The sequence below is a fragment of the Eschscholzia californica genome, unplaced genomic scaffold, assembly GCF_041429995.1.
Source record: "Eschscholzia californica isolate CP2 unplaced genomic scaffold, dmEscCali1.0.p SCAF_4, whole genome shotgun sequence".
NCBI lineage: Eukaryota > Viridiplantae > Streptophyta > Magnoliopsida > Ranunculales > Papaveraceae > Eschscholzia > Eschscholzia californica.
Genome location: NW_028238461.1, coordinates 45,092,035 through 45,105,060, shown reverse-complemented (window position 1 = coordinate 45,105,060; position 13,026 = coordinate 45,092,035). Strand labels below are relative to the sequence as shown.

The window sequence follows — 13,026 nt, the reverse complement described above, 5'->3', positions numbered from 1 at the left end:
ATGTTTGTAAAGTTGATTGACTAGAAACATGTCTATATATACAAATTTGTCAGGTAAGAAGTATAATCTTCCGCCTTAGAGGTCAAGGAGTCGAGGTAGACGCTGAACAATTCAAAAAAAAACTTGTCAGGTCCGTACATCTTACCTAACCGTGCGGGATATATAAGATACGTGCTCATTTGATCTATTAGAATTTGGAGAATTACTCATTTTACCATTTTAAGATATATATATATTTAGATCAATAGATTCACTAGCTATGATTAAATTAGGTAAAACTCTAAGTAGATGAGGAGATTGATGTCTAACCTTTTGGTTTCATTGGTGGTCTAAAGAGTAATAAATGGAAACCCTAAAAATTATAGAGGAAATGGAGATGTGGCCTGTGTGCCAGTTGGGATTGCCACTTCACTTTCTAGTCCTGTTTTCTTATGGCCCACAAAAAACCTGATAATAAGAGCATCTCCCATTGCCAATGCAAAACTCCAAAGAAACTCTAAAAATCGTATGTGTCGAGATTCAAATGTCAATCTTTAATTTTTCTCTTTCCTATTTGTCAAAGTTGAGATTCTCTATTCGAAAGACTTCTCCAATGCAACACTCTAAAACTCCAAAAATTACTTATGTGACATTTTTTTTTTCATTAAAATATATGAAAATGTTGAGTTGGCATTTAGAGATATGTCAAGAGGACACTCTAGAAATGGAGTGTCCTCTTGATATATCTTCATTCCACCCTCGACACGTCATCTTAGAGATTTGAATTGAGTTTTGCATTGGAGATGAATTTTAAGATAAAAACTCTAAAAGTCCTACGTGGCACTTCGAGTTTTTAGATTAGGATTTGCATTGAAGACGCTCTAAGAGGGTTGGATAACTTGGTACTCCAAATATTGAATAAGATTTTTTTTTTGTTGAGAGCCAAATATCGAATAAGTTGGGAGAGCAACCTTTTAACAAACTCACTATATTAACAATTATCTTAACAAAAAAAAAACAATTATAATGTCATACATTATATTACCATTGACCAATAGGCAAAATAGGATAATGAATTAAATTTTGATATCGTAAGATCATGATAAATTTAGCATCTCAAGTGCCTAACTCTAGTTATGTTCGAGTATCGAGAAAAAATCAAACTCAATTTTAGTGATCTTTAATTTGTATGTAGTCATTAATGTTTAAAAAGTATTTATTTACGTCACATTTAAAACTTTTCAATAGGTAATAGTACATGTTTATCTAAAAAAGAAAAAATTACAAAGTTCTTTCTAATTAAAATCTACACCATTATTTATTACTAGTTCGTTTAGAAATGATCTGAAGTTCAAGTCTCGTTTTGTCCTGTCAACAACTAAAAAAAAGTCTCGTTTTGTCAAGATAAAGTATTTAAGCATGCGAGTCTCTCTACTCTCAAAAATACAAATGAAGATCAAAACATAACTAATCCTCGTATTCCATTGTTCATTATCTTTAGCACCTATAAAATATTAATTCTTCAAAAGTCTTGGAATTGTCTTTTCCTATTGGTTAAAAGACTAAAAAGATAGATATAAAAAATTAAAAACATAAGAGCTTTCATTTTCTTCGGGATAAGATTGGGATATAATTTTGTCAATCTTAGGAATTTGCTATCATGAATTAGGTGGACATTATAAATATGAAAAGGCTAACTCCACACTAAAAAGAATAAAATATAAAATTGTGTGTTTTAATACTTATTACCCTTTGTACGTGAATGAATCGTATAATGTAAAAGAATATCAGACTGATAATTCGAGTTGAGATGAGATCTCATACCCAAAGGTGCTAATGAATGACGAAAATGTTTCATAAAAATTTAGATCTTGAATGACTGTAGTCATTAAAACTGATGCAAAAGTCAAATATACCTTACAAATTGAAAATTAGCGGTATTCCTACACAATATTATCTTCTAATCAATTGTTACGTATTGGACTTTCGAAAATCTTTGTTTAGTATTCAAAATTTGGGAAGTTTTAAACGAAATGTGCGTTTCTTGTCAAGGACAATACGTTTTTCACCCAATCTTGGTCAAAACAAGTGGTTTGGTTACAGGTGACGTCATCTTCTTTCTTCTCTGGTAAAGTCGTCGGCTAACAACCTCCTACCGACGACCCTAACTCAAAAAGAAAAATTAATAATAAATAAGAAAGTTTGTGGGTTGAAGGTCATCGGTCGAAGGTTGTCAACCGACTACCTTTTGTGAGAATAGAAAGAAAAATAGACATTGCCTCCTATTGAACACGTTGTCTCTAACCATCTATGAGATTATCTTTAGAGAACAACTTGTCTTTAGCAACAAAGACATTGCTTATAAAACCTCCCTCAATTTTTAAGGTTGGTAACAATGCGGCCAACAACCTTTGGTTGGAGTGGTAAGAGGTATAATCTTCCACATTTGAGGTCAAGGGTTCGAGACACGCTGAACAATTCAAAAAACAGTAAAACTATGTGATTTGAATTCTAAATCATTGAGATTAATAAAAAAATGAAAGTATGTAGTCAAAAAATGTCTCGTCAACTTCCGATTCAAACTCTCATAAGTCTCAAGACAAAGAAACAGTTTTAGGGATTATTAAAATCACATAAAGTTTTACCCTCTGTCTCGCTCATTCTAAATCGTTCAGACGAGAAAAAAATGACAAAAATATATGGTGAGAGAGCGCCTTTAAAATCCTTATGTTCACTTGCACACACCCAAGTTGCAGACCCGAAGGTCCCGAATTTGATTCTCAAAGGGGGTGGAATTCATGGTTATTGAATTTGGGTTGTTATCAAAGGTATAAATAACGTAAAAGTTTGTCGGCCTTTAGGCCTCTTTCACGTTGTTGGTTTTAGGCCTCTTTCATTATTAGTTTAACTTAGTTGATTATCGTGCTTATCCCATTTTCATAATGTATCAATGACTTGTAACGACTAACGTAGATGGCAGTGAATTTCTGAAGAAAAAAAAAATTGCTGGCCTGATTAGACCTTGAGGAGCGCCCTTAAAATAACTCAAATTTGTGTTCATGGTCGTTGACTCCTCTCTCTCTCTCTACCGCGTGTTGTCTGTCTGTCTGTCTGAAGAGAGAGAGAGAGAGAGAAAGTGGTAAGAGGGGAAGAAGGAAATGAGTTTACTGGGAGACGATGGACTAGGTTACGAACTAGCCAGAAAGCTTGAAATATGTGGGGTTTGGCGTTCATGGCTTGGTGAATCAAATTACTCCATTTTCTTAAATTACTTATCTTCTCCATCAACATGGCAATCCTTCATGAGAACCGATGATTCTAAAACTAGGGCTCAAATTGTTCTTCAACTTAGGGCTAGAGCTTTATTATTTGATAAAGCTAGTGTTTCTCTCTTCCTTCGCTCTCCATCTCTCCCTTCTTCATCTTCTTCTTCTTCCTCTTCCACTTTAGCTGCTGCTGCTGCTCCCTCAAAGCTCAATCCTACTTGTAACTCTCTCTCTCTCTACTTTAAATTTCTGATGTGATTTTGTTTCTGGTAGTCTGATTTGTTTCTTAAATTTTTTTTAATAATATTCAGATTTGCAATTACATGGGGATGATGTTTATTTCTCTTTAGAAGATTTCTATTACAATTCACAGGATGGAGAAGGAGGATCGAGTAATCTGATTCAATCCAAGGTTTGCTTTCTACCCTTTTGTTTTCGTTTTAGGGTTTGATCAATTAATTGATTTGTTTAAATGCATTAGCAATAGAACGGGAAAGAAAACTTGTGGGATCAGGGAGAATGGGCAAATTTGGGGTTTTAGTTGTTAATTAGGGTTGACCTGACAATGTTTAAACTCTGAGATTTGGTTTTTGGGAATGAATTAGGATGTGAGGGTATAACTTCATAAGAGCGTAATATTCAAAACTAATCGTCATTGAATTAGGTGATCTTGACATTATAAACTTTACCCTTTTCTTTGTTAATAATCACTTTATTAATTTTGGTCGATTATTCAAAATTGTTCTATGTGAAGATTTCATATTTGTACTTAATCAAAAGAATTAGCTTCGGAAATTTGTTGTTCTAGTCGTGCGGAATTATATAAAATAGTATCACTCAAATAACAATCCAATGATCTTACGAATCTTAGTTCATAATATGGGAAAATGCTTGGTCAATCTAGACGAAATTATGATTTTAAAGTTGAATGCATCTTGGCTAACATCATTGTCTGGTGATGCAGATTCAACCGAAAGTATCTGGTAATGCTGATAGTATATCACAGAGAACCAGGCATGAGGAATTACCAGAAACATGGTACAACCAATTCTTCGAAAAGTACAAAGCTAGCAGACAACATAGGTTGCCGTTTGGTGACCGCGAATCGCACAAGCGGACACCTGAGGGGATGTCGACATACATTAAAATTCTCGAGAGACATAAGAGAAGTCGAAAAGCATTCAAGGAGGATCAGTACAATGGTGTCGGCAATCCAATGAGGGAAAATGGGTTACATGTGCGTCAAAGTTCTATTTCAGATGTGAATAGTTCAGTTGATGATGAAACTTCATTTTTCCCTGAAATGATGTTTCCATCAAACTGTGTACCTGATAGTGCACTCCCTCCTGCAAAAGCCCAGGAAGATAATCAGAAAGTGGAGTTTTATGGTGTTCTTGATAGCTTACCCCATGTTATGACTCGAAGTCCTGCTATGCTTGAGAGATTTGGTATAAGGCCTGAGTACCTCCAAGTGGGACTTGGAAGAAGTAAATATAGGGGTAAAAATGGGCTTGAGGGTAACGGAAAATCTCTTGGCCAAGAGCAAGCACTACAGATATCTCAAAAGGTAATTGCCCGCATGCTTGCCAATGTAGGTTTTGAAGGTTCGACAGAGGTTCCAATGGAAGTCCTCTCACAGTTTCTAAGCTGTCATATCGAGAAACTGGGCCGAATTTTGAAAGTATTGACAGATAATTACAGAAAGCAGTGTTCAGCTCTGGAAATACTCAAGATGTTCCTTCAAACAGTGGGGTATAGGTCCGTATATTTTTTGTATATTAATCATGCTAATATGTACTTGTATTATCTATTATACTGCTATTTTACTAGAAAGCTGAGAGGCTTACTCATTTCCAAGCTCATTGATTAGCAATTACGAACATAATGACTAATCAGCGACTCAGCGTTCAACCATGCAATTAGACTCTTTAAAAAGATATTGTTTACTGATTTTGTAGAAGGTTACCTCATTTTACAACATGCATCTCTGGACTTGGCCAATCACGAACTTGCAAGCTTTATGCTGTTATTCAGTATTATTTACTTATAACTAATATCTCTATTTCAATTCTCACCAGTAATCTTGGCACCCTAGTGGAACATGTAAAAGATGGTATCAGGACCTTACCAAATCCGACACAACAACAAATTGTACGAGGCGTCCAATCAGGACTACAGCCCCAGCTTCAACCTATTCTGCAACAACAACAAGTATTACTCTCCTCATGCCATCTCTTCTCTGTTCAACTCTTGTCTTGCCATCCAAAATGCAAATTCATAGTTGTTGAACGAGAAATAGATGCTTCTATCCTTTTCTTTCTCCTTTATTATTTTTTTACACCTTCCTTGTGGTACCCCCACAGATTCAAAATCACATCCATCCCCAGATGCAGAATCTGACTTTTCAGCAGCAGCAACAACAGTGGGAGAGAATGAGAAGACAACAACCACCCACTCCTCGTGCTGGTATGAACATGGCTAAAGATAGACCTATGGTGCAAGTCAAGATTGAAAACCCATCAGATTCACCCATGGATGGTAATAACTTCAACCCCATGGGCCCTGTTAATCCTAGAACAGCACAAATGCAGATCCGACAGCAGCAAATAGCTGCTGCCATGGCAAATATTCAGGCCCAATCAGGTCATCAGTTTAAACAACTAACAAATCTTCAAATTCCTCAGCTCCAGCTTCAGTGAGTCTCTTATATTCAATTCATTACTTATGCAGAAATAACCATGGTTGTAGCTTTTAAAGATGTATTCGAATTAAATTTCCTGAAAAGTTCAAACCTAAGTTACTTAAAAGTTTTCTCTTGCGCGCAGGAACAACGTCCCTGTTAGGGCCCCTCCAGTTAAGGTTGAGGGATTTCAGGAATTGATGGGTGGGGATGGAACAATGAAGCGTGATTTTGAAGACCATAAGCTAACCTCTCCATCCAAATAGATGAGTATGCGAGTATTTGATTTTGATCTGCAACTTTAGATTTTTTTTTTTTTCTTCTGATGAATCAATGATGCATTGTGCTTCAGAAGAATTTCTTCCGTTGTTAACTGTCTTATGTATGTTGCAGAATATGTGATCATATTTGTTGAAGCTCTGATTGATGTCAAGGCTCCCTTTCTTTCCCTTTTTGTTTTTCAAATTGTAGTTATACCGATACGCCATACAAATAGAAAGTTCACTAGTTGAAGGATAGAAGAAACAGGGAGTAGTAGTCGTGGTGGCTCTAGCACCCTGTATGTATCTGACTCTCCGTTTCTTCCCCCAAAATGTAACTTGTTGTTGGAGTCGGTAATCCCGAGTCACAAAGATAAACGAAGAAATATTAACGTCGGAGGTAATGCTTCTGTTTTAACCGATTTCTCCCAGAGATTCTTCCTCTTGGTCCACATCACAAACCTCGTGAACTTGGCAACTTCTCCTCGACGAAGAATCAATCGTCATTTTTTCTTACTACAAGACCACTGACCTTCTCTACTATCAGCTTAGAGTTCAGCATCTTGGTCAGCCGACCAGTCAAGATAACTAAATCGGACCAAACCTAGCACAAACTTATGAAGCCCATGAACTTAATTATGCTTGGTGCGTGTTTATCTAGGGTGCCCGTAAGATCGCTGTCTGGTATTTTGGCCGAAGAGTCCAGGATCAGATCTTAGCTCCCCAGCCTAGTGGTGGTTATAGAGATGCAGTTGTATTTCTGCTGAAAATACACTAAGAAATCCAGATAACATCCTGAGTTGAGCTGCTAGCTGCTTTTCCTGTGCATCAACCATGGGACAATATTTTGCCTGGTGAAATCTCATCCAAGCCTTTGGTTCCGATAATGTTAGCAACTCATCCCAAGCCTTTTCCTGGCACGGACTGCCCCAAGACCACCCTAGTGTCACGGATCGTTAGGTCGACCCGGCAAAATACGCTCAAAACACACGGACCGATGGGCGGAATATCATATCTTAACGGACCAGGCGGCGATATGCACTCCCTCCTAGTTAGGGGTGGGATTCGGGTGGGTTCGGTCGAGCTCGGACTCTTACTTTCGCGGGTGCGGGCGGATTGGGTTTTATGGTGTTGTGCCTGATCGGGCTATCGGGCGGATCGGGTCGGATACATATGCTTAATTTTGTGTCCGCGGCCCGGTTTTGCTTGAGAGCCCAATCGGGCTCTAACAAGCTCGGGTGGACGGGTCGCGGGCTTTTTTGAATAAAAAACAATATAAAAAAATTTATTGTCTTTATAGACTTACTCTCCCTTTCTCCATTAGTTATAGTCTAAACATCTTTCATCTTCTAAAAATGTTACAGAAAGGTGTTTAATCTACTTGGTTAAATAAGTTAGCTTTCCCTTTGCACATATGGTTGGACCAGAACTAGTAAATGCCTCAAAGATATCTCATAATGATATGACCAATGATAAGATCAGGTTAAGATTTTGATGTTCAAAAGACAACAAGAATAATACACGAGTAAAATGAAAACTATACAAATTCATTTTTCCACTACACAAAGGCTAATCAAATAGAGAAAGAGATTTACACAACATACATAAATAAAGTAATTACATAAATAAATAGAAACCAAAAAATTAAATAACAAAAGAAATTACATTCTACAAATCTTCAAATCCTAATTTTAATCTGCAAACAAAAAAGAAATTATGTAAGGAAAAAACTAACTTACATAACTTCAATCTATTTCAGAAGAGTTTATGTAAAAAAACTGAATTATGTAAGAATAATTCATATCTGATTCTTTAGAAAAAAGAAATCTTTATTTATAAATATAGGTGTGATTTCACTAATAATCTTCATGTAGAGAAAGCAAGGGTAGTCTTCATACCTTTTTTTTTGTCTCTTCAGAACTCTGGTTGGTCTTCATCTAGCCATTGAGTTATTGAAGCAAAAGTCATAACTCTAGACCTAGAAAGTCAACTCTAAAAAACCCTTGAAACTTTTTTTTGTTGAACAAACCCTAGAAACTTAAACTCCGAAAAACCCTAGAAGCTTAATGAGGATTCTCCGAAACACTTTTGTTGTGTTGTGTCTAAAGACTTGTTGGTTAAAGCTTTAGGGTTTGTGATGGTGAAAAATGGTTGGGACTTCGGCTATTAAGGTTGATGTCTTGTGAGTTGTGTGTAAGAAATTAAGAATAATGAGGGGGGTGAGGGGTGGAGGTGGTTTTGTGGATGGAGGCGGAGAGGTGAATTTGTATTGGACCAAAATCCCACCCTACCCCCTAAGATTTTGGATTATTAACTAAATTTTTTTTTTTCTCGCAAAATCATTTTCTTTTCTGAATTTTTTTTTCCCGAAATTTTTTTTTTCTTGAAAATCGGTTTCCGGGAAAAAAAAGAACAATGTTCGAGAAAAACGGTTTTGAAAAGTCGAATTTCGAGAAAATAATTTTTAAATTAAAAAAAAAAAAGTTATAACAAACAAATAATAAATCCTAATATTCTTATAAGTTACCAAACAATCAAAAAAAATTACATGGGCTCATGAATCCACGGATTTATGATTCCGTCATCCAAACACACCATAAGGGTATTTTTACCTTTTATTCTAAAAATTCATGTGAAACTAGGGTTTTGAAGAAACACGAAATGAGGAATTAGGGCAAATCTCCAACGCTTTATAATTGGGTCAATTTTGACCAAGTCTTCGGTCAAGCCAAGACCATGAAGTCTCCTTGACTAGTCCATCTTGACTCCCGGTCTATCTCTGACCAGTCAACTTTGACTCCATCCCTATATACAAATATTAACAATAAAAGTTAGTACTAACTTTAGTTTAGTTGAATAACTAACTTTTCTGTTTTCTGTTTTCTTCTTCTTCTCCTAGTGTTTCTAGTAGTATAAATAAATGATTGTAATAAACTAATGGTGTGTTTGGATGGCGGAATCATGAATCCGCGGATTCATGAGTCTTTGGGATTCATGATTTTACGGATTCATGAATCTAAGTAATATTTTTTGGTTTGTTTGGCAACTAAGAATCTTATGATTTATTATTATTTGAGTATTTTTAAACGTCTTTAGAAAAAATATGATTTTTTTTTTTTTAAATTATTTTGAAAAAAATAATGATTTTGTAGAAGGAAATATTTTTTTGTTGATTTTAAGTTTGAAAATTAAGTTCATTAATCTAAAATCCTAGCAAATCCTAGGGGGTAGGGTGGGATTTTGGTCCAATACAAATTTTGGAATTAGGAATCCTTAGGATTCAAGAGTCCTAGGATTCTTGGTAGCCAAACAGACCAAGGATTCATGATTCCTACCAAATTCCACTTTTGATAAGAATCCTACTTAGGAATCCTGCAACCAAACACACCATAAAGATGATTTGATAGAAAATAAAGCTTTGAGTTCTAGAGATTTCTTACATTCATTGTTTTTAGCCCCTTAATCTTCATCTTCACTTCTCCTCCACCACCACAACTGACTACCTCACTTCTCTCTCTCATTGTTTTCTCTCTTTATCGCTTTCTTTCTAGATCTCGTTCTTTCTCGATTTGTAGATCCCTGTCCTTTTGTGGATATCCCCCGATTGCCCTCACTCCATCTCTCTCGCTCTCTCTGTAGATCTCTCTTTCTCTTACAATCGCTTTATCTCTCTCTCTTCTTCTTCTTCTCTCTCTCTCCCTCTTTCCCTCTCTCTCTCTCTCTCTCTCTCTCTCTCTCTCTCTCTCTCTCTCTCTCTCTTCTTCTCTCTCTGTTTTCCCTGAACCCTACACTTGGAGGAGGGTTTCAAATTTCGTGGTCGGCTGACAAAGAAAGATCTATGGTTCGGCTACGAAATGTTTTGTGGCTAACCAACCATAAAACTTCTAGGGAGAGAGTAAGAGAGAAATCGTGAGAGATAGTACGAGTGCGAAAGAGAGATACTGAGAGACAGCGAGAGAGAGAAGGAGATAAAAGAAAAAAAGGAGAGAGAAAGACACGAGGAGATGCGGATAAAAAAACAAAAAATCCATGGTTGGATTTAAGATGCTCCTTAGTCAAATATTGTTAGACTAAAATCATTATGTTTTCGAGATTTTCTTTATATCTTGGAGACTTTTGTTTACGTAGGAAAGCTGATGTAGTCGAAGCGGAATTAAAATAAGAACAATAAAATAAACGAAGAACTATAAAGAAAACGATAAATAAACTAAAACTTGATTAACTTTAATGGTTTTTCTCTTCAATATATGAAGAATAAACAGGACTGGACTCCCTTTTATAGATTACTAGACTTTCCCAGATAGACACAAACTGGTCTTTCCTAAATAATAGAAACACTAAATTAATGTAACTTCCTAAACTAAGATTCATTATGAATCTTCCATAAAATAAAAACTTCCTAAACCTAGCTAATCTGGCCGACTAGGCCGTGGGCACGCGTGGACGTGGGCCCACGCGATATGCGCCTGCATCAGCTCCCCGCTCCTCAGATTGTTCGTCCCGAACCGTTTCGAAGAAGGAAAAAAAAATTTTGATGCACCCGTATACGAGTAACCTTGTCATGGCGATCCGTAATTCCCCACTTGGCACGAAAGGTGCATGAAAACCAAAAGACACCATTATGGATTATATCATTAGCATCAATCTCATATCGTAAGGAATTTCGAAAGATCGATCGTGGGAAATAATCTTCCAACAAATTTCTACATCGCCCATCGTCTAGCAATTCGATGAAGAAGATCATACACAACGTTGTCGAAAAAACCAAGTCGACACTCATCCTCTTCTCAATATCATAAGTCTCCGTGAACGACATAAAGTATTAGTAACAAAAGAGTATTTCTTTTTAGCGAACTCAACGACGTGGTTTGTCTTCCCATCCATGCAAATTTCGAAGCCCTTTATGACAAAACCACCATGAATATAAGCGGAAAAAGCTGAAGTACGAGTAGAAACAACTATCTCAGACAAGTCATCGAATACCTTCCGAGCCAATTTGTCTCCGAAATCATTGTATGTCGTTCTAATGCTCTCTTTGAACAAATTTTCTTGTAAGTATTAAATTCATTAATAAGTGTCTCTTTCTTTAACCCAGCTCTTGGATCAATATTATCAACCCAAGCTTTATCATAAGCAGGACCTAATTTTCCATCAATCTTCTCTACAATGTCTCTAAATAACTGAGTATTTTCACCTCTCTTGACCTCATCAAAAGCCATTCGTAGAGCTTCCATTCTCATAACTTGATTTCCGCATTGGTCAGCTATGAAAAGTCTAGTGATTTTTTTTTCCACTGTATAAATTCGCGAAAGCTTCAATATCCATATGTTCAGAGCTTTCGATTGGTTTACATCGTTTATCATCAGCTCCGATAGGTGAAACCGATTGAAGAACCTTCACTTTCTCATCATTCAGCTTCTCATAAGCGTTCACAACATCATCCACAAACGATGTAGGGTTTATCCTAACAATCTTACATAACCCACCAAAATATGTACACATTTCAACTCTTCGATCTGCATGTTTCAATTCAAATTGGAAATTCTGTTCTGAACTTGGATCAAGAAGAGGAACCAACCCTTTGATAAAATCAATTTGAGGTTCAAATCGACATTGATAAACAGGTCTTTTAACATAAATTATATCAGGTCTCATCCAAGCCACACCTTTAGTAATCAAAGATCTTGTTTTGTTTCCTAATCTAGACATTAAATTCCATTTATCCAATCTATCTTCCCCTGTTTTAACAACAACTTCTGAAACTAATGTCCATTGTTGCCATAGAAGTTCTGTAACTTTCCACTTTGGATGTCTAATAAAAACCCAGAAATGTCTAAGCCCTAATTTCTTGTCCAATGCAGTCAATCTCACACTGAAATCACTAGCCATATCAAATTTCTCAATTACTTTCCATTCTTCATGATTTTTCACTTCTCCTATCATTGTTACACATTCATCTGAAAATCTTCCACGGACTGGTTCACCCACGATGATTCCTCGCCAAGCGAACAGACCATAGTCACCGTATTTGTACCAATCATATGGGCATCGTAAATTAGGATCATCTTTTTCCACTTCTTGTTCTTCTTCTTCTTTAACTACAACTTCTTTGTACTCAACTTCGTCAACTTGTTCAAACTCTTCTTTTTCTTCTTTTATTACTTCTTCATGGTTAATGAAAATAAGAGGTTGTGAATAATAATAGTACGGTGGTTGTGGTGTATAATAAGAAGATGAAGGTGATGGTGAATATGGTGGTGAGTACGGTGGTGGTGTATAAGAGTACGGATGTGATGTGAGACATAATTGATGCGGTAAAATTTTATGATTCGAAACAAGGATGTCGTCTCCCGGAATGTCATATGAATCAAATAATTTGACTAGGCATGGATTCTTCCGATCACGACTAGGGTCTAGGTCCAATGAAGGAAAACTACTTCCTTCTTGTTTCTTCGTCGTCGATCGATATTTTCTGTTTGTGTCAATAACTTCTCCTTCAATATCATCAATTACGGTGACCGGAGTAACATTGGAAAACTGTCTACTTGATTCAATCTTTGTTTCCATATATGAAAAATATTCATCGAGAGGAAGAAAATCATACCTGAGGATGCTTTTCATAACCCAATTATCTATGAATTGTTTACCTTGGTCAATGAGTCTCCATTGCATTGCATTGAAATCTTCGTAGATGCTTTCGGACATATGTTGTTCAACCAAAAAAAACCTTATCTTTGTCATGAACTTCTTGAATTTTGAACCAATCTTCCATGCGTTGAATCCAGAAATTTATATGGAATTGACTTTCGAAGAGTGGAATTTTAGAAGCTTGATGAATTTT

The 13,026-nt window shown here is 36.2% G+C and overlaps 1 protein-coding gene across 1 annotated transcript; it reads left to right on the top strand.

Moving 5' to 3' along the window:
- The first annotated feature begins 3,044 nt into the window (after positions 1–3,044).
- On the top strand, positions 3,045–6,358 carry LOC147545081 (transcription initiation factor TFIID subunit). The gene is made up of 6 exons (XM_086672858.1): positions 3,045–3,465; positions 3,557–3,657; positions 4,210–5,003; positions 5,324–5,456; positions 5,609–5,940; positions 6,071–6,358. Exons 1-6 carry the CDS (start codon positions 3,138–3,140, stop codon positions 6,189–6,191), a joined length of 1,809 nt encoding a protein of 602 aa, XP_086528984.1. The 5' UTR covers positions 3,045–3,137; the 3' UTR covers positions 6,192–6,358.
- The last annotated feature ends 6,668 nt before the right edge of the window (positions 6,359–13,026 follow it).